The 22,100-nt window shown below is 34.2% G+C and overlaps 2 protein-coding genes and 2 long non-coding RNA genes across 5 annotated transcripts; 3 read left to right on the top strand and 1 right to left on the bottom strand.

Moving 5' to 3' along the window:
• Positions 1 to 1,036: 1,036 nt before the first annotated feature.
• LOC114312640 (non-specific lipid transfer protein GPI-anchored 1) lies at positions 1,037 to 5,726 on the bottom strand. The gene is made up of 2 exons (XM_028258902.2): positions 5,310 to 5,726; positions 1,037 to 1,305 (listed from the first exon to the last, which is right to left on the bottom strand). The coding sequence occupies exons 1-2, from the start codon at positions 5,647 to 5,649 to the stop codon at positions 1,037 to 1,039; spliced, it is 609 nt and encodes a 202-aa protein (XP_028114703.2). The 5' UTR covers positions 5,650 to 5,726.
• Positions 5,727 to 7,242: 1,516 nt separating this feature from the next.
• Positions 7,243 to 10,075, top strand: LOC114296216 (cyclin-A2-1). The gene is made up of 3 exons (XM_082890668.1): positions 7,243 to 8,508; positions 9,567 to 9,616; positions 9,853 to 10,075. The coding sequence occupies exons 1-3, from the start codon at positions 8,212 to 8,214 to the stop codon at positions 10,073 to 10,075; spliced, it is 570 nt and encodes a 189-aa protein (XP_082746794.1). The 5' UTR covers positions 7,243 to 8,211.
• An 813-nt stretch (positions 10,076 to 10,888) lies between these two features.
• Positions 10,889 to 12,109, top strand: LOC114278238 (uncharacterized). The gene is made up of 3 exons (XR_003634837.2): positions 10,889 to 11,348; positions 11,649 to 11,713; positions 11,937 to 12,109. It is a non-coding gene; the product is annotated as an uncharacterized LOC114278238 (long non-coding RNA).
• Positions 12,110 to 12,124: 15 nt separating this feature from the next.
• Positions 12,125 to 13,192, top strand: LOC145801458 (uncharacterized). 2 transcript variants are annotated; one of them, XR_014343003.1, is made up of 3 exons: positions 12,125 to 12,358; positions 12,647 to 12,703; positions 12,878 to 13,192. It is a non-coding gene; the product is annotated as an uncharacterized LOC145801458 (long non-coding RNA). The 2 variants fall into 2 exon arrangements; XR_014343002.1 differs by having other exon boundaries at positions 12,634 to 12,703.
• The last annotated feature ends 8,908 nt before the right edge of the window (positions 13,193 to 22,100 follow it).

The raw sequence follows: 22,100 nt of genomic DNA, 5'->3' as shown, positions 1-22,100 counted from the left end.
TATTATGTAAAATTGATAATGTTCTTAGTTTTAAAAATTGAGAAAAATTGATAAATATTATCAGTTTTACTAAATAGGACTTATTGGTTCAAATTTTTTTAAATAAGAACTGAACTACTATAACATTTGTAAATAGGATTTTTAGATAATTAACTCTTTAAATTATTTATAAAAAAAAAAATTGATTGTTTGATTTCGGCTAATTTAAATGACAAAAAACGAAAAGAAAACGAAAAAATAACAGCAAACTCAACCTGTGTAGCTAGTGTTGAAGCCAAATTTTTTGGGTTTGTTTTGTTTTGTTTTTTTGTTGTTGTTGTTAAATCTTCAGTGAAATTTTATTTTATTTTATTTTATTTTTTTATCGTTGTTCGAAATGGTCAAAATAAATTAAACATCATGTCAGATGAGTACTTCAACATTACACACAATATTACCGTTCAATAATAAAATATGAATTTCATTATGTAAATGTAAATCTTATCCAACTCAATGTGTTGACTTAACACAAGTGGGATACGCTATGCCAACATGACAATTTATGATTAAATGATAATACCATACATTAATCATGCGATATCATCATTATAACTAATATAAAAAAAAAATTCTCTTTGTGAGATAAAAGTCCAAATGAAAGCCTTTCATAATAGAGCTTAATTGGATATATTAATGTATCTAACCATGCATACAACAAAAATAAAAGAATGGATCCAGCTAAAAAATAACTCCACATTATAGTCCAATGATTCATATAAGTTGAGTGAAAAAACTCAAAGATAAAAGAAGCAGAAGCTTCACTAGTGAAATTTCACTATCATACTGGCATGTTTGATTGGAAGGATTAGAACATGGGATTGGGATTATTAATCCGTGGGGCCAATTATCCCATGTTTGTTTTGACATTTTGTTTTAGGATTATTAATCCAATGGATAATTAATCCAACAAATTTGTAGGATTATTAGTAATGGGGTAGGGGTGAGATTGTGAATACCACACTAATTTAATAGGATTATTAATACCTCACTATTAATCTTATGGAATCAAACATGGCCAAAATGTAGACACAATCTCAACCGGGATCACATTGAAGAAGATGGCCATGACAATTGAGACAAGTCCCGCAAGTCGAGGTCGATGAGCAGACCAGCTCGAGTTGCTGGATCTTATCGGCGATGAAGTTCCGGTAGTTGTACTAGCAGGGGTCATTGATGTCCCTGTCATCGTGGAATGAGTGGTTGATGGAGAAGAAGGATTTGTGAATATTTTGTAGTCAGGAGAACTTGCCGGTATGTTTAGAAGCTCTACTCATTGAAAAAAAAGGCACAACACAAAGTTAGCATCTGAATCTAATTACGATTTCTTAGACTTGTGTTTGGATATAAGATTGAAGTAGAAATTCGTGAAGGAAAAGAAAAAGGTGTTCGGAAATACGTATCTAAATTCTTACCAAGACCCACCTTGTACTGGTTGGAGATGTTCAAGGTAGTATATATGGAAGATCTACTACATCCCTAAGCCCTTTAAAGCGCAAAAAATGATACTTCAATAAGATAACCGAAGAGCCAAATGTTTAAGTGGTATTTCTTATGTCAAGTTTGGTATATGATAAAAGTGAATGTGGATTTTTTTTTCTTTATTATGTGGAACTCAAAATTAAAGGTTTGGGTAGATATCATCTTTTTATTTCTTTATTATTTTGCCTTGTGTTGACCCAAAAGCACTTGCTAGCTGTTAAAAGTAGTTCAACATATTTTGCGCTATAATATGTCAAAAAAGCACTTCAGTGAAAAATGAGTTTGGTTTGTGCTTGTAGAGTAGTTTTTGAGATAAAAAATACAAAAATTTATTTAATTTGCCTTTTTTTAGAAATAATTTTGGAAAATTATTTTAGAGAGAGAGTTTTAAAAAAAGTGATTGATTTGATGTGTATGAGAGAGAGAGTGATTTTGGAAAGTAGGTAACTAAATAAAATTTTGAGATTTTTTTTGAAAAAATTTATTTGGTTTAATTACTCTTAAAAATTTATTTGTAGAGAATTTTTTTCAAAAATTTTTCTGAAAAACAAACCAAACAAGGCCTTCGGAAGTTATTATTTTTCCCAAAATTTCTATTATCATATAATTTATATACAGGATTTTTGAGGGAAATTATTATTTTTAACATAAAACTCATCTAAATTTAAAAAGGACAAGATTGTTTCTAAAGTGGTAGAGTGAGATCCATCACAAGTCCTATTTTAAAATTTTAAATCATTTTTTTTGTCGAGAATTATGTATAGATCATTCTTAAAAATATCAAATAGATCAGTTAATCTAATTTTATTACATTTGTGTTAAAAAAAATAAATGACAAGTATGATTTAAAAATAAACTATCCACTTTTTAATTCCAAAATAGAAGTCTTAAATAATAAATTTTTGGTAGACAAGTGTATTATTGGATTAAAAAAAAAACTTATATATTTGCTAACGAACTTATTAATTTAAATATTAGAATGACTTTTTGTTGGACCATTTTAATATCTTATATTTATTTATTGGTTTATCTTTTTCATAAATGGGGTTTTATTACTTTGGTAACCTCTTGGTCATAAATGGAGGATAAATAGAATTCATGAACTTGGTTAATGGTCATTATTTTGGTGTAACCATTTTCTTGTTTAATGGTCATTATTTTTGGTGTAACTGTAAGGTCCTTATAGCCTATATATAGTCTACTCTTTTCTATCTATACAGATTAACTATTTTCTATACAAGAGAGATTACTAGCAAAGAAGGGTGTTTTATTGGTGGAGCTTTGGGTTCACCATCTTGTGCAGAGTTGGCCTGAACCATACGACAAGTGGTCGGGCTATTGTATCCTGGAGGGGACAAGTCATAGTGTTGTGACTGCTGCATCGGTATTTGGATTCTTCCTACCGCAGTGGGCTTGATCTCCTTAAAGAAAACGAGATATCCGTACCTCAGCCTAATCTATTTGTATCTCATTTTCTTTGCATCATTTATCAATAATATAGTTTAATTTCTGGTATTTTCTCCAACACTTTTGATCTCTAATACAAATCAAATAAGTACCAATGTGGAATTTAAAGGAGATCTGAAAATATTTATTTTCATCAATTCACAATTTCTTTTGATATAAATGTGCTTCACGTTATTTATTAATGACAAAGGCCTATTTTGACAATTAAAAAAAATTAATTTATTGACTAATTTGGGTCACATTAAAAAATTACTTCTCTATTTTTATTTTTGGGTACATTTTTTAAAAAAAATTAACAAAATTAACTTTTTTTTTTCTCAATTTTCAAAATACGCCAAAGTGATTTTTGCAAAGCCGGCCAACTAATAATTTTTCATGAGTGGCCATCTAGTCAAAAGATTCCAGCATAAAACTAAGCTTTTTTTCTTGACTGAGCAGAAAACTAAGCTGTCTGTCTCGCATAAACAAACTACACAATAGCCCACAACACAACCATTTATAAATAGACTAGTAGGAAATTTAATAGGTAACCCTCAAATGTCATGTCTAGTACTCTTATAAATGGAAAATTATGAGATAAATTATGTAAATTATTTGGTGTTTTAAAATTATTTAATAAAATTATATTAGTATTAGTAATAAAAAAATACCAACAAATATACTAATCAAGATATAAGACCACCACTTTATTGGAGACATCTAACATTGTCTCTAGTTGGTATATTCATTAGTATGCTTGTTATTGTCTTAGCTATAAAATTTGTCGCTACATTATTGACAAGAGATCTCACACGAATAAGAAAATTATTAAATATTTTCAAAATATCACATGGCATTGTGATACTCTCCGAATGAATTTGTTCACACGTTGGTTGCATTTGATTGGTACACAATAAAATTGCCAGTTTCACTTTTAAAAATTGTATACTCTATTATTTTAAATTAATAAAATTTATATTTTTTTCACGTACATTGATAGCGTGTGAACAAAATTAGACTCTACTATCATTCAATGAAAAATCACAATACACTAATTACATCATTTCACCTATCTAATAAAAGTGAATCAATATAGACTCCATTTGGCAATTTCGTTTTTTGAGTAAAATAGTCTAGAAGTCACTAAAAACTAAAATATCACTAAAGTCTTGTTTATCAACTATATATTTTAGCTAAAATATCAAAAAATCACTATAAGTTATTACATCACTCTCTCTATTTTTTTGTACATTTTTTCGTAAAAAAATTAAAAAATTACTAAAATAGTTTATTTCCAAACGAGGCCTAAAACAAGAAAAAAATCAAACGTGTCAATAATTCATGATTTTTTATACAACGAGAAAAATATTATAAGAAAAAAAAGTCACTAAAAAAACAAATTTTCAAACGTGATCATATATACTCGGAAAATTTTTCACTAGGCCTAATTTGGAAACTTGGTAGTCAAATTTTGGTTTTTAACCTATTTTTGGTCACATCAACCCTCTACTTTTTATACTTTTTTTTTTTCAAAAAAATTAAAAAAACAGACAACCAAAAAATCAACGTTTAATCAACTTCCTAAAACAACCTATGATTGGTTTAAATGGTCTTTGATCTTCTCCATTCAATGAAATAGTAATATAAACTTATGATTATTTTAAATTACATTTATCGTTTCATGGTATAATGAAACCTTTCCATTACAAGTATTTAATGAAATAAATCAGAATCCAGCTTAAATTATCACGTATGTCACACTCATGTAGACAGTACAAAATGACATTTCAAGACTATCGTTTGGTAGCTTAAGGTTTTGTTTGGAAAAAAAAATTTTAAATTTTTTTTTTTGTGTGTGACTATTTTAACTTATTTAATAGGATGAATTTAGTTTTTTTGTAATTCTATAAAAGAAAAAATAAAATATTTATGATTTGAATATAATATTTTATTTTATTGATTTTTTACTTATTTTACCTTTTGATAAGCTAAATCAGTCTCAACCACGTTGTCAAACAAAGGATAAATTTTTAGGTCAAGTTTGGCTAACCTAAAAAGTACACTTATTTCATCTTTTTATCTTTTTTGGATCACATCAATTAATATCTCCTCTCTACTTTTTCTACACATAATACAAAAAAAATCAAAAAGTACACTTATTTAGTCTTCTCAAACTTGACCTTAGTAAAAAAAAAAGTCACTAAAAATTATAAAATGATTTTTCTTTACGTCGTTTCGTAAAAACTCTAAAAACCTTAAATCAGTCAATTCCCCGACCACATATGAGAGAGAGAGAGAGAGAGAGAGAGAGAGAGAGAGAGAGAGAGAATGGTGGGTGATCTTACTTGGGCAATCAGTGACACTAGCATTAGTGAGCTTGCAAGAAGAGGGAAGTTGAAGCAAACGAGACTGTTGAATACCCATGTTCTTGATCTGCTCACTACCATTGTAAGTCTGTTGAATGATATAACAAAGACACACAGGGTCCTTGTCCTTGATCTCCGCCACCGAGTTACAACACTCCGTCGTCGGCGCCGCAGCCTTCCCCGTCGCGTAGTTCAGACACGTCACCAGCATCTCGAAGTCGTTGCTGCACTGGTCTTCAACAGTAGTTGTAGCAGTAACAACAACAACAACTACAGAGACAAACAAGACCATTGAAACAACCATAGATTGGGCTCCCATTTTGTTGGATGTGTGAATGAAGAGTGCGAAGTGAGAAAGGTATTGAGAGCTGTGTGGTGTCTTTACTAGTTGTACGCACAGACAGTTTTATGGGTATCAATAGGAAAAATTATTGGGTGCTGAGAGTTAAATGTGATACCTTTTACCAATTATAATAATATGTATAGATAGATAATTTTTGGGGTAAATTATACCGGCAAGCAACTAGTCAGTTATTGGGAAATTAATTAATAATTTTAGAATATTACGTGGTTATATTCCAAACCAATCACTAATTATTTAGTCTCATACTATTTCTCCATTCTTAACATAAATCGTGAGCCCCTACCACTACAAGAATACTGGGATTTAACGGCGTTTATTTAACGACGTTTAAAAAAATGCCTCCGTTTCTAACATTTAACGGCGTTTTTATAAACGTCGCATTTTTCATTTAATAATACGACACCGTTTTCATTTCACAAGTTGTTTTAAAAACGCCTTCGAATGTGTTTTTTTATATTTTATTTTTTTAATATATGAGAACATCAAGTAGCGTGCTCACTCTCTCTCGTCTCCCTCTTTCTGACTAAACCTTGATTTCACTCTCTCTCTCCCTCCCTCTCTCTCCCTTCTCTTCAAACCCCTTCGTATTTGTAGAACCGCAACTGAACCCCTTTGTATTTGCAGATCGATTCATGTATTCGTAGATCGATTAAAGTATTATTCACTCTCAGTCTTGCTCTCTCTCTCTCTAAACCGTTAATTTCACTCTCTCTCGCTTCAAACCCCTTTGTTTCAGAGACAACCCTTCATATTTGTAGAACCGTAGCTGAACCCCTTCGTATTTGCAGATCGATTCAAGTATTCATAGATCGATTCAAGCCTCTTCTCTAGCTCGTGTTCGCGTTCGCGTTCGCGTTCGCAGCTCTTCTTCATAGTAAGTGTTGATCAGTCTCATCTCTATCTTCTTACTGACGGAATCATTCGATTCAAGTATGCTAGGTTTCATCTACTTTATCATTCTTAGATCAGATTAAAGATCTATTGATTCGATTCAAGTATGGTAGGTTTCGATTGAAGATCTATATGTGTATTGTAGATGTTAAAATTGAACACAAAATACATACATACATATATATGAATAGATTGACAATTTTTTTTAAAAATAGATCTCAATAAGAAACTCTGTAACCTTTTATATATTCATATGGATTATATGTTGAATTATGTATCAAATGAGCACGGCCAAGTTCAAAAACTAGCTATGTTTGCTTAAAACAACGGATTGGAATTCACTGAAGTGAGGGTTTCACTTAATAGTTTATTAAATTTGATTATTTCAGCCCTTTGATGTTTTATTAGGGTGCTTGTCTTCAACTAATAGATTTGTTTGATGATGAGAAATTTGTAGCAAGTTGTGATGCTGCATCATAGCCCTTTTAAGACTTCATTCATGAAGAAAAATAGAAGATATAGTCATATATATATAGCATATTTTCAGATGACAGTGAAACCTATTTTCACTCATGTTACAGAACTTCCTGGGATTGCTGGTTGGTTGGTAAGTTATTGTCATGTTTCATGTGCAACGATTACTTGGACACGTCTCTCTCATTTTTTTTTAATTATCTTTGAATGATATATTCATATATATAGCATATAATAAATATATACAAAATTATATATTTTATGTGTGTCCTTCATGTGTCATGTCCTATATTTTTTGAAAATTGTTGTATTGGCATGTTCGTGTCATATCACTTGTCTGTGTTCATGCTTCTTAGAATCTTAGGTAGGCAATAAGGGATAGAAACATGCCACAATGTCAAAAAAGTGGCTGAATGGTGTATTCGTCAAGTGATTCCTATAATGAACTTGAAGTGATTCCTATAATTGCAAGTTTTGCTCCAAAGTATTTTATTTTTTTAAGCTAAAAAGCCATTCCATCTATTATTTGAATATATTGAATTTTGTCTCTGTCTTTGCATTTGGTTTGTGGATACGTAGGTAGCTGCTAGATGGAGCTCCACCACACCTGGAGATCCAAAGTAGAAAATATCAGTGTTTTATGTAAATCACTGATTGGAGATCATCATTTTCATTTAGAATCATCAAATTACAATGTTTAGCAGTTTCAGGAGCTGAAAACAATATTTTCCAGCACTGGATTCTAATGGCTTTATTTCACTCTTGATTTTTGAATTTAAGATATTTACCTTTTATTTCATTCTATTAGATTCAAAGTCTTTTCTGGAACCATTTCTTTACCTCCCTAGCAGTGTGTAGCTTTTTATACACCAGTTGTACATGGTTGTGCATCTGTTTTGATGTCTTTAAAGACAAACATTACTTTGATTATCTGGAAAATTAGATGCTCTAGGTTGTTATGCTTTATTTTGTACTTTTACTCGCTTACGATATTTCTTTAGCAGCCTATGAGTTCCTTATTCTGGAGCCCCTTCTCACTTCAGCAGCTTGTCCTTTATTTCACTTTGTCCTGATATGCATTTTGTTGCAGGTTTCATGAGTCTTATCTGAATTTAGAAACCCTTGCCTTGCTCTTCTCTAAGGCCAGTAAACATGAAGGAAGAAAATCTTGCTATTGCTAATGTTGGGGAGCCTACTATTAGAATGACACGAGCTCGAGCTGCTGCTTGTCATGCATTTGGAGGGATTCCACCTACAGAAGCACTGAAGCAGCAAGGTCAAAAGCAAGTTTTACGGACAAGTTCAAAAAGAGCAGCTTTAGATGAGATGAATAGCAGTGCTTCTGCTGCTGCACCTGTTCAGCATAAGAGGAGGGCAGTGCTTAAGGATGTCACAAATGTTTGCTGTGAAAATTCCTATAAAAACTGCCCCATTGCAGCTAAAATTCCGGTTTGTACACTACCCTTTTGCTGAATTTATATAATTAATGTAAGAAATTGTTGTAAATTGAAAGAAAATTAAATAAGAAAGTATGTTTGTTCCTCATTAACAGATGTAAAAAATGGTTGCTTTAATGCGCAAAAAAAAAAAAAATGAAATGTTGAATCGTTGATAGATATTTTGATTGCCCGAGCATATAAAAGCATTACCAAAAAATTGGGATAGTTGAGTTGAGCAGCATTTCTGAGTATAGAGAAGACTAAATTGGTTATTGAACTTCTGGTCATTGACAGCAATAACTAGAACAGAGTCAAAAGTTCATCGTGACCATGAACTTTCCCACTCAAATATCTGAATTTAATTGTTAGATTTGCTGGATGGCTTGGACTTTCTGCTACAAATGTTATTAATTTTTCTTTACTAAAATCGTTACATGACCTCTGTTAAACTTGAAGGCCCAAGATTTGAGGATGTAACCTCAAGTTGCTTTTGTATGCTAACAAGTGTTACACTTTTCTGAATTTTTATCTTTATCATTGCTGTTATAACTTCAGATATTCGGTTAATATGAAAATGTTACCTATTCATCTATTTTCTTCTATTACAAAGAGATATATTTTATCCCTTCTATTTAATTTTTTCTACTGCATTTATTTTATGGTTTCTAAGCTCGTAAAACTAGGCACATATTTGTGTAATGTTTTCATCATTTGTCATTACAATAAATGAATGATTGGAGCACCATTGCATTTTGGCAACATGACCTGCACAAATTTGTAGCTTTTGGTGCACATGATTTCCCTACCCTGGTGGGAAGGGTATTCTTGATTCCATCACAGTTTTTCAAGGTGATCTCATATCTAATACATTCAAGCATATCATTCTATGTTAGTTATTTCATATTCTCTCATTTGATGCTAGGGAAAAAAAATATAATTATGTTTTATTTAATTTCGGTTGGATACCAGTGTTTTTTTAGTTGTAGCTTATCTGCTGTTAAGATAACCTGCTCTGCTTATTGTTGTAAATATGTCTTAACTTGTTTTCTCTTGTTTTTTTGGTGACAGGCGAGAAATTTTCGTTTCCACTGTGGCCTTGTATATGTTTCAGAACCAGGGTATGTCTATCCTTATCATGTGAATTTAGATTGATGCTTGAATTCTATTCTTATTCAAATCTTGTTACATACTGCATTGGCTGTGCATATATTGGTTAAATTTCAGTGTTTAGTACAAGTCATTTGTGGCAACACGGGAGGCTGTTGTCACCATTTGATATCTAGAGCAGAGAGATCACCTTGAATTTTCTGTTACAATCTCTCATTGGAAATAGTTGTGTACTTACCAATTTCAGATATATGCTTTTTAGAGCTGGAGTTCCTCGGCATGCCATTATTAAAAAGTTTGGAGGTAAGGAAATATCACAACTTGAGGATCTGATTTCTGTACTTAGCAATTTTGTTGAAGTTCTTGCTGCTCAACAAAGCCCAGAGAACCCCAATTGGTTCCAGGTAGTATACAATCTAAACTCTAAACCTTCTAGTCTTATACTATGCAGCAGCTTTTCATTTCTGTGAGATTCCATTTAAAGTTGACAATTTGTTTGTATACCATTAGTGCTGGCATTTTCTGTGCATTTGATAGATGAGTTATGCACATGCATTAAGATGAAAGTTTAATTGTGTCCTCTTTAATATGCTAGACCAAAATTACCAAGTTCAGATCATCCTGATAATTGAAATTAAATCATTCCTGATTTATCTTGCAAGTGTCCTTAAGAATTGGACTAGTTCGACGAACACCATTTATGTTATTGCAAGTGTCAACTATTATGGTTTGATGCAAATATTTGTCAATCTATTGAGTGATCAGTAGTTATTTATTTGGTTTAGACATGTATTTGGAATAGAGTAGTACTAGTAGAGTCAAAATCTGCTTTGTGGAACTAGAGATTGCAAATGGTTCTAGCTAATTTTTAGGAGTTAAGTTTGTGAATCTTTTGGTTCATCAACACAACTTGATGGTCTCTGAATAATGAATTTTCTGGATTCAAACATTAGGATTCAAATTGATTGTTTACAAGCTCTGTCAAATCATATGGTTTGGACCATGAATTGGAAAACACGTGTCCATGTTCCCACATATTTTTCTACTAACAGATGTGTTTGATAATTGAGGAATACTAGTTTCTTTTTGGTTTTTAGATCTTTTTAGATTTTAGACTATTACAAAGAGGTTTCTAATTGTTGCTACCAACAGCTAATGAGTAAAGCTTAAGTTTGTTTTGTTTACTAGTCACTTGGTATCTAAGACCAGTGAAGATTACAGATTCTGATTTGTGAAGTCACAATTATTATAAACTTATTACTATCTGATAGATGCATAAAAATTGTGCTCATCACTTTTATGCAGGACATCTCATACAATTTAATGACCCTAGACACATACCCAATATAAATAAATAAATAAAATGGATCATGAGCCACTTGCATGAACCTTATTGAAAACCCGAGGTATGTCGTGAAAAATAGCCACGGCATATCATATAGTTCTATTTCTTGATTCATACTCATGCCTGGAAAATAGTTTGTTTAGTACTAGCTGTTGCCTAGAGTGATTAGCCTCACAATCATTTCTTTAAATTCCATGATATAGATTTAATTGGCTCTCCTCAATTACAGGATCCGTTATCTTCTTCTTGCTAGAATGTTACGATTAATTAGGCTCTTGATGCAAGTCCAGCGGTACCGTGCCTTTGTTGCCACGTTTTTTACCCTCATACCAAGTTTGATGCCATTTATGGGCATCATATTTTGCATTCTATGCATCTATTGCTCTCTTGGTTTACAGGTAAAACAAGTTCTATCTTCACCTGCTTCCATTTTGTTCTCTTGGCTTTTGTGTGTAGAGACAGTTTTTCATGTGGCCTTTGTCATCCTAAATTTCTGCTTAGTTATGCTTAACATTTCTGACATCTTTCACTTTCAGAACAAAACATGGAACTCCTTATTCACCTAATTTGAATTCCAAGTCATGTCAAAAGCTTTCATGTCGTCTTCAATTTTATTTCTTTTTAGTTGACTGATTGTCTTTGTCTGCGGTATAAAATTTAACATAATTAGTCTTTCATGTGTCTTCTTTTGCTTGCAGATATTTGGTGGTCTAGTCAATGCTGGGAACCCCAAATTAGAAGGAACAGATCATTCTGATAATGAGTATCCTATTCCATTAAGTTAAGAGTATTTTAATACACCTTATGGGACATGCGTTATTCAATCCATAGTTGTTTTTGATAGAATATTAATGATTTACCTACATTTACCAAAGACCTACATCTCCAAAAGCTGACATTGTTATTTTCCTGTTCATTGCACTTTCTAAGGTGTTGTCTATGAGTTAAATTTTAGTTTTGTGACTCAGTTTTCTTAACAAAGGAAGCTACCTACTTTTCAATTTCAATGACTACCCAAATGGAATGGTGACACTTTTCAATTTACTAATAATGGGAAACTGACAAGCCTGGATGCAGGTAACACTAATCTGTCACGATCATCTATATCTTCTCTTCATTCATACTGCTCTGTGCATGACTGAAGAATATGTCAACTTGTCTTTGCAGTGGCCCAAGTTTTTTCTATTTTGTAACGCTGTAGTATAGCTACTGTGATTTTGGTATAAGCATTCAAAGTAGTCTATTCTGAATTGAGTGTATTACTTCACTGGCAGAATAAATGCAAAGCGGTAGAGCAACAAAAAAGACTGATGTTTATAGTTTTGGGGTTCTGGTTCTTGAAGTAGTGAGTGGAAAGCGACCCACTGATGCAGCATTTATTGAGAAGGGCTTCAACATTGTTGGCTGGGTACTTCTCTTCCCTACACGTGTTTACACTGCTTTCATTCAAATATGTATGACATGATTGTGGAGCTCACAAGGCGAATTAAGCCTCTTATTTTCCTTGATTAATGATTTCATATGAATCTTCAGAAGATCAGAGGTTCCAGCCTCCAGATCACCAATCTCTTGTTTTGAAGGAAAAAAAAACAGTATTCCAGAGATGATGTTAATTTAATAGATAATAGTGAGTTCACTTGGTACAGTTTGTAGCACCTTGACATGACTGACTTTAAATGTCAGGACAAAATGTCAGGACAATCACCAAAGATCATCTTCAAAAGTATATATCGACACACACACATCCAGAATGGTAGGTGGTGTCATAAAGTTATGAGCATTTTGTCTGTTCATAATTTATTGCTAGTTCTATTTAGTTGTTAACATGTTGGCTTCACCTTCATTCATCTATCAATTATTCAATGCCGTCAATTTACTTTCTTGAAGTCCTAAATATTGGGTGTTCTACCTGGAGCTACTATTCTAGGTAATTGTTGCTTCTGGAGCTGTGAACCATGAGGACCTTGTTGAGCAAGTGAAGAAGTTGTTTACTAAATTGTCATCGGATCCAACCACAACTTCTGAATTAGTTGCCAAAGGGCCAGCAATTTTTTCAGGATTTTGTGTTAAAATCCTTTGGTTTTTTATTTCTCTTATTTTTTCTTTTTTTCCTCAGATCTGACAGTGGGTGTTTTGGTTCACTTCTTATTTTTTGTATTAAATGGGGGAGTGGTGAGAGAGAGAGGAGGGTAATGTTATTTTGTGGCTTTGTATATAAAGGTAGTAATTTTTTGATTGAAAATTGTGAATTCAATTTTTGGATATGTTATTTTGTGGGAAAATTAATGTTATATTAAATTGAATGCGAAAGTGAATTAATGCTATATTTGTTATTTGAATGGGAGTTATTATTTCATATTAGTGTTATTTAGTTTTATTATTGGTGTTCTTTTAGTTCAATCACATAAAATTAGCACAATTTCAAAACCAAAAAAAAAAGAAAGAAAAAAGAAATATAAGACGGCGTTTTTAAAATGCCACTATAACGGTTGGAATTTTTAAAATTAAAAAAAACCTATGAAGGCGTTTTAAAAACGTCGCTAAAATCATAGTGACGTCACAGTATTGTTAGGGCAGGACATTTTGCGCCTATACTAATACAGCGACGTTTTCAAAACGCCATAAAGTTATAGCGACGGCCGCGTCGTCGGCGTTTGGTACTAAACGTCACAAAAATAATTAGCGACGTTTTTGATACCTATAGCGGCGTTTTTTAAACGCCGCTAAAAGCCTACTTTCTAGCAGTGTATCCTTCTTTTCCAATCAAAACCTTATAGAGTATCACGTGTCTATATTCCGGAAATACTGAATAATTATCCATAGTTATCTCTTGGTGATAATGTCAGACATTTAAGATTTGAATCAATAAAGCAACTGTGACTCTTTTGTTGTAATTTAACTTATTAACCTCCTAACATCTTGTCATATGAGAAAACAAAAATTATAGCAGTAATTATTATATTTTGGCCTTTGTGTTATTTTAATCACTGTAATTTTAATTGGCTTGATTTTGAATTAAAATTATGATTTTGGTTCAATTGATTACAATCGTTAGTATTTTTTTTTATTATATATATATATATATAGAATATGAACACATAAACAACATGTGCTATGCTTTTATGAGTAAAATCATAAATTTAGTCAATTAAGTTAGTTAAACTCAATCAATTTAGTGATTATTTTCGTTCAAAAATCTTAATCATCGTTATTAATTGATATACAATTTAAAATTAATGATGAAAATTGAACTAATTAAAATTTTTGGAATCAAAATAATACAATGAGCAAAATGTAATTTACCCTATATTCTATATAATTTTTTTGTTTAACTATGTTAGAAAAACAAAGGTTGTGTTTGGTTTAGTTTTAGAATTATAATTCTTGTTTTGGAGTTGTGATTTGAGTGTGGAATTGTGAGTTGAGTTTTGAGTATTGAGTAATTGAAAATTTGTTTGGTTATGCGTTTTGAAAGAAATTTTTGATTTTTGAAAAGAGCGGATTGGATTTACTTGGTCGTCCGCCAGGACATTCTCTGAGACATCCGGGCGGTCGACTAGAATAGTGCAATTTTTTTTTATTTCTTTTTTGCGATTGCAACATGTTATTTGAAAAAAAAAAATTATATTTGTTTTAGATATTTTTTAAATATAGAAATTAGTTTTTTTAGATTTTTCATAAAAATAATTTAACAATTCCATCACTAACCATCTTTAACACTATATCATTAAAAGAATTTTGAATTTTGAGTTATATTTTTAATTATGAATTTTGAAATTAATTTTGAAATTAAGTTTTGAATAATTTTAAATTATGTATTTAATTATAAATTTTGAAAAATGATTTAAAAAGTTTACTTTTGAAATCATGATTGCAAGGGCAAACTAAAAGGGAGCCAAATTGTTTACACAATAAGACAGAAGTGGTGTTTAAGACCCATCTTTTTCATATTTGTATTTATTTGATGAAAATTGTCAATATTTTTTTTATTTTTTTTATCATATATCACTGCTAGTGGATCTCAACTTTTCCATTAATTACAACAATTTAAAATATCATACGATCATATTTTACGAACACTCCAATAAGCGCTCGAGATAGATAGATAGATAGATAGATAGATAGATAGATAGATAGAAACATCAATTACTGTCCGACGGATAGATAGAAACATTTATACATATATGTGGTGACTGGTGTGAATGGTGAGTTTGTGTGCAAGGGGTTTTGATGGTAGACCATGTGTGGGTCGTTGTGCTATAGTTAGGAGTTGTTTGGGGTGTGTATTTTTTGTCTTTTTAGATTAAAAAGTTGAGGAAAAAAATATAAATGTTTGAGTTAATTTGTGTGGGTGTTTTTCTGACTACACTGCCAACTCAGTATTCAGCTGGAAAGCACTGGCAGAATAGATGGCACCTGTCTGACCTGCAATAGAAAGAGAAGATTTCGGCGGTGGTTCGTCCACTCGGGGGCACTTTGACGATCAAGTCAGTATATCTCTCAAAGATAATCAATAGTGCTAAACTCACTGTTCAGAATATAAATTGTGTACCTTAGACCCATTGGGGTGCCTCCCTTTTATAGCCAACACAATCCTAGTCCCAATAGAAGCCTAGCTTTAATGAACTTTGGATTACTACTAATCTTGGACTCCCAGTAGAATTAGAATAAACTCTCTAAGAGTCTCATCTTTACCCAAACTGAAGTCTTCTCCCATTCTAGGACCCTTGTCCCTTATCCGCTTATCTCGGATTCCGGTATTCTCGCAGATAATCTCGGCCTAGCCGAGATTACCTCAGCGTCATGACCAGGACACGTGGCACCTCGGCTGGCATTTCGGTGACACCTCGGCCACGTGTTGTCATTCAAAAATTATGTCCCCACAACTACCCCCTATGTTCTATTACCTCGGCATCCTGAGGTGACGGAACCTATACATGTACTCCTCCGGCCGAGTTCATGGCTTGTTGGCGCCAAGAATTTATGACTCATATGTCCATTCATCAAGAATTAAGAATCAAGAATCATCATGTTCTTTCTTATCCAGGTTCAACATCTCAACAAAGATCACACTATCATCAGAGATCATCATCAGATTTGGAACATACCAATCACGCCCCCATTGTGTTGCATCAGTTCTGCCCCCCGCTGTCTGACGTCAGCACAGGCATGTCAGGATTTCTAATTCCAACGAAACCATTTCATTTCTTTCTGTGTCCCTAGACTCTCTTTCTTTTTATTCTCCCAAATCTGCCATATTTCAAACTCTCAAGCTCTGCAACCACTTTCATTCTTCTCCTCCGGTGAAGCTTTTGCTGATCCTTTCTGATTGCTGCCGTCATCTGACTCCGGCATACTGAACACCGGCTTCATTTTCTTCGATGAGTTATTCCTTTTTTTTCCTCTTTAGTTTCATACGTTGTTGTCTCTGCTTGTTTGCCATGTTTGAACATATCCGTTTGCTCCTGTCCCTAAGGATTCTCCTCTCAAGAATGCTAGCAACCTCGTCCTGTCATTCCCTCCATCTCCAATCCAGTCTGAAGACGAAGCTGAGTCCGAGGTTTAAACTGAGGCCGAGAAGAAATGAAGAAGCTGATGAGGCCAAGTCTTCAACTCTGAATGAACAAGTCTTCGACTTGACTCAGGATGAAGGGGATGAGGTCTCAAAGACGCTATCCCTGAGAAGACCACATCTGACGTATCTATCGCCAAGAAGAGCATTGACTAGACTCTACAAGAGACCGACGCTGAGCTCGAGGCCGAGAAGGTTGCCGGGAAGTCTTACCAGCTGTCTTCTGGGGGTGAGACATAGTCCGTTGCTAACGTCGAGTAGTTTCGTTTATGATTTTTTCCTTTGTACTTAGTACTCTTTTCTTACTTTTGAAACAATGTAAGCTTTAATTTGGCCGACATACCACTTTTGTAATCTGTACAATCATTCTTCAATGTTTAGGCCGAAGTGCCTTCTTTCCTTTTCTGAATGCATTCTATACTTAAAATAATTTGCATGTCTTCAAGGTACACATTCACTGTGTAATCTCTTCGGGGTAAAATACCTCAGACACAACTTCTAGTCTTGTTTATCTCGGCCTAGGCTTAACACTTGAAAACATTGCAACAAATGTTTTCTCAAGTGTTTGTTCAAAACTCGCCACTTTTTTACTTCTTAAGACTTCTGTCTTCCATTATCTTCCAAGTCTTGGCCACATAGTAATCATGCATAGATACTTCTTTCACTCGTAATCTTGGCTTAATCTCAACTTGTAAATTTTCTCAAAATTTCAACAAGTGTTTAAACCAGTCTTCTTATAACATGACCTCGGCTTTAACTTCAACTTGTAAATTTTCTCAAAATTTCAACAAGTGTTAAACCAGTCTTCTTATAACATGGCCTCAGCTTTAACTTCAACTTGTAAATTTTCTCAAAATTTCAACAAGTGTTGAATGTGATCTTGGTTTAACTTCAACTTATAAACTTTTCTTAAGTTTCAACAAGTGTTAAATATAATCTCGGTTTAACTTTAACTTGTAAACTTTTCTCAAAATTTCAATAAGTGTTAAACATCATCTCGGTTTAACTTTAACTTGTAAACTTTTCTCAAGTTTCAACAAGTGTTAAACATCATCTTGGTTTAACTTCAACTTGTAAACTTTTCTCAAGTTTCAACAAGTGTTAAACATTATCTCGGTTTGTGAAATTTCAACTCCCAAGCATCATTCTTCAGTCCTTTGCCCCTTAATGTGAACTTAAGTTCCACTTGGGTTCTCATTAGGCACATGGCTTTGACCTTGATATTGCTCTATGAGTAGGGGATCTGCCCCCTGCATGGCTTCCACATACTCCTTTATGGAAAAAATTCTTTAACTTAGGCTAAGCTCTTTTCTTCTCGGACTTAATCATCTAAGCCAAGATCTTGTCTTCTGGGATCTAGGATTCCAGATCTGGAATCTGGAATCTGCTCACTTGGGCTAAGCTCTTGTCTTCTCGTGTCTAGTATTATCTCGGCTTTGCTTCGGCGAACCATTTCTCTTCTCTTGTTTGGACGCCTTTGTCCCTGGCGTGTCTTCCTCGGCTTTGGCATACTTTTCTATTCTGGTCATCAGCTCCTCCATGCTTTTCGGCAATGTCTTTGCCAGTGATTTTCGAAGCAGACAGTCATCCTTTAAGCCGTTTTTAAACGACATGACCGCCACCTCTTGGTTGCATCCTGGTATTCGGCTGAATACCTCATAATACCTTTTGGCATAGGCCCTACGGCTTTCATCCTTGCTGATCTTCAGGGCCATTAGGGTGTCTACCCTTAATGGCTGTAGTTTGTTTGTCACGAACCTGGCCACAAATATCTCAGTCAGGCCTTCCCAGGTTTTCACAATTCCTTTCGGCAATTTGTGAAACCAGTCCGATGCAATTTTCCCGAATGATGAGGGGAACACTTTGTAGAGCAACGACTCGTTCCCAGTGTATAATGCCATCGCGTTCAGGTATAACCCGACGTAAAAGTTGGGGTCCGACTTCCCATCGTATATCTGGAACCTCGGCATACTGAATCTCTTCGGAACCTCAACTTTGTCTAATTCTTCTGAGAACGGCGTTCTCGGTTTGACCGGGGAGGTTACCTCGGCATCTTGTTGCTTCCTCTGTAGGTGATCTCCCAGATCCTCTTTGGTTCGTCCAAGGGCTCGGCTATCTTCAGATTTCAGCCTCTTTGGCGCACTACTTCTAGTGTCATCGTGAGTCCTTTTGGACCTCCCTCCACTGGTCGTGTCGAAACAGAGTTCCTTCCCCTGAACATCCCGATGTTCTTTGGTGCAGGTTTCTTTTGTTTGACATGCCTTCTGGGATTCTCCATGCCCGACCTCCCGCGAAGGCCGGTGAGAATGTCCCTTGGTCCTGCCATGCTGAGGGACTGCAGGAACCATTTTTTGCCCCCCTTTCTTGGCCGCTGGAATCGGCGTATCTTGTAGCAGGAACGGTGGCTGCATGACGTTGTTCTGCATCATGAAATTGACGACCGTTTGCAAGTCCGCCATTCCCTTTATCTCGTCATACCTCCACAGGCATCTATCTTTCCATACCTGAAGGTCGTCCTCATTATAATACCCGCTCCGGTCCGATTTCTTCGGTACGCCGCCCTCTTGGCCGATGTCATTTCCTCTGTGATTCTTATCACGAGTCTCTTTGTTGCAGTTGTCTTTTCCGACATCAAGGTCAATATGTTTCCCACTCTCAGTAAGGGTGTCGTCCCCAACCTTCGCTTTCTGTCTGTCGTTGGCCATCTATTCTCCTTTCTTTCCCACAGGCAGCGCCAAATTGTGTGGGTGATTTTTTGACCACACTGCCAACTCAGTATTCAGTTGGAGAGCACTGGCAGAATAGATGGCACATGTCTGACCTGCAACAGAAAGAGAAGATTCCGACGGTGGTTCGTCCACCCGGGGGCACTCCGACGATCAAGTCAGTATATCTCTCAAAGATAATCAATAGTGCTAAACTCACTGTTCAGAATATAAATTGCGTACCTTAGACCTATGGGGGTGCCTTCTTTTTATAGCCAACACAATCTTAGTCCCAATAGAAGCCTAGCTCTAATGGACTTAGGATTACTGCTAATCTTGGACTCCCAGTAGAATTAGGATAAACTCTCTAAGAGTCTCATCTTTACCCAAACTGAAGTCTTCTCCCATTCTAGGACTCTTGTCTCTTATCTGTTTATCTCGGATTCCGATATTCTCGCAGATAACCTCGGCCTAGCAGACAATACCTCGACGTCATGACCAGGACACGTGGCACCTCGGTTGGCATTTCGGTGACACATCGGCCATGTGTTGTCATTCAAAAATTATGTCCCCACTGGTTAACTTTTTGACTTTTTATAAAAAAATGTGTATTAAAAAATTGTATAAATAAATGTATAGGGGAATAAAGTGATGGAATAGGCCGTACGGTTGGAAGCCTAAAGGGCAGCGCGACAGAGGGCAGTGTAGGAGATTGATTCTCTACTTTTCGGGCATAAATTGGTCGGTTCTGTTCGGCCCATGAGAGCCTACCACGAGTCCCGTTTTACTAATTGGAACATTTTAATGTGTAGAACTCGTCGAGTACTATATATTTGTAAACAATCACATTGATTGGATATCGATAGCTATCTGATCGTGTTAATTTTTTTTTGTTAACTGTTAACTATAACACCATCCATTTTTATACAAAACTGATTTGTTCATATATTTAGCGATATCCGATAGACGTGATTTTTTACAGACATATAGTACTGGACAATTATTACATATTAACGGTTCAGATTATCAAAATAGGACCCATGGTGGGCCCCCACAGGCCCAGCTCTACCATCCAATTTCATGAATATTTTACTATAATTTTTTTTCCCCCTGCTCACTAACTCTACCATCACGTCGGTACCAATGTTGGGACTTTTTTTTTTATTTGTATTAATATGTGTATATTATTTTTTTAATATTTTTTTGGGTGAATAGTGATAACTTTTTAACTTTTTGAATAACTTTTTGACTTTTTGAAGGGTTGCCAAACCAACCCTTAATTTTGCGACTGGATGCTAGTTGTCTTCTCTTTGAAAAAATTATTAAATGATTTTGAACTATTATTTAATGTTGTTTATGTAGTATTCTCGTAAAATTATAATCTATACTATGGATTATTCTTTATCTGTCATATATATAACAAAGGTGAAATGCTAAATTTTTGTACTTTTTTTTTTGTATTTATTGAGTTTTTTTAAAAATATTTTTGTATAGATTTTATATTTTTTAGATGTATCTAGTTTATGTGGATGTAAAAAAAAAATGACTAAAATATTAAAAAAAATTCTAAAACAAAAAATACGAATTAAAAACTTAAAAAAATATTTTTGAATACTCAATAACAAAAATCGAATATTTAAATTTTTTTAAAAAAAATCTTGTTTTCGAAAATCCATGAAAACAAAAATAAAAATAATAGTCAATGATTACTTCTCCAAAAAAATAATAAATATGTTAACTGTATATATCTATATTATCATATTGTGCGTTACCATATTGTGTTTAACCATACTTAGCTTCTCCTTCTGCTATATAAAGGAGTCTTATATTCACTCATATTCATTCATTAAAATATACAGAATTATATTCTTTCTCTCAGTTTCTTTTTATTCTCATAACATGGTATCAGAGTATAGGTTTTGAATCTTGCTCCTTGGCTCTCCCACTGACACTCTCAGCCACTGATAACTTTAATTTAATTGGTTGTTTCTCTACTCTCTCACCAATGGCTGTAATCACAAAAATACAACTACCATTATATTCGTCTCTTCCAGTCAATTCCAGAGCCACTAACCACGCCTCAAAGGAAGCCCAGACGCACTCACACGCGCCACCTATTTCCAAGCGCGTCATTTAAGACACCACCAGTCTCTCCACACGCTACCACTCGCCAGTTGCCAGATGATCACACATCATGTGTCTATCATGCACGCGTACTTCCACTACAATCTTCGCTGGCATCAGCCCTAGGCATCTCCCTGACGTCAGCGTCATCATTACAGTGCGCCGCACGCCTCTACCGTTAAAGTGCACCATGCATCCTCCTGCTAAAGTGTGTCACGCACCTGCTGATGTCAGCCTTACCATGCACTGAAGTCATCTGTACTTCCTGATTGGTTTAGGCTCTTTTCAAGCTGGTGCACTCAATTTTTTGACCTATTTTGAGCCGATTGAAATTGATTCCTTACTATGTTCAACCTTCCGGATTCACTGGTGCACTCAGTTTTACCCAGTTCTACTTTGACACCACTAGATGCTTTTTGTGAGTCATTTTTGCTCACTCCATGATCGTTCAAACAACTCTTCTCAACGCAGTGGTTTTTCTAAACCATCTACGACTCATAATCGGTATCACTCTTCGACTTATTTTGCTGCAATTGCTACTCATCACCAACCATATACTCAACATTCTCTAGGTCGCTCTTCTGTACCTTCACCAGCCTACACTCCTTATAATATTGAAGCCACTGTGAAAAAAGTTATTTCTACCTTTACCTCTACCTCTACCTCTAGTACATCTTCTACTGCTCTCTCAGTCACTCTAGGTACCTCTTTTGGTATTTTAATTCAACTTGTTACAATCATATGACCTC

The sequence above is a fragment of the Camellia sinensis genome, chromosome 10 (assembly GCF_055761805.1).
Source record: "Camellia sinensis isolate YWXY chromosome 10, ASM5576180v1, whole genome shotgun sequence".
Classification (NCBI taxonomy): domain Eukaryota; kingdom Viridiplantae; phylum Streptophyta; class Magnoliopsida; order Ericales; family Theaceae; genus Camellia; species Camellia sinensis.
This window is presented reverse-complemented; position numbering and strand designations above follow the sequence as displayed.

Excerpts from the sequence above, each read along its gene's own strand:
- LOC114312640 (XM_028258902.2), bottom strand. The coding sequence starts at position 5,649 with ATGGGAGCCCAATCTATGGTTGTTTCAATGGTCTTGTTTGTCTCTGTA. Across the intron at positions 1,306-5,309 it reads TAGTGTCACTGATTGCCCAA|AGCTTCTAAACATACCGGCA; the intron begins GTAAGATCACCC and ends TTCAATGAGTAG.
- LOC114296216 (XM_082890668.1), top strand. The coding sequence starts at position 8,212 with ATGAAGGAAGAAAATCTTGCTATTGCTAATGTTGGGGAGCCTACTATT. Across the intron at positions 8,509-9,566 it reads CCATTGCAGCTAAAATTCCG|GCGAGAAATTTTCGTTTCCA; the intron begins GTTTGTACACTA and ends TTTTGGTGACAG. Across the intron at positions 9,617-9,852 it reads GTATATGTTTCAGAACCAGG|ATATATGCTTTTTAGAGCTG; the intron begins GTATGTCTATCC and ends TACCAATTTCAG.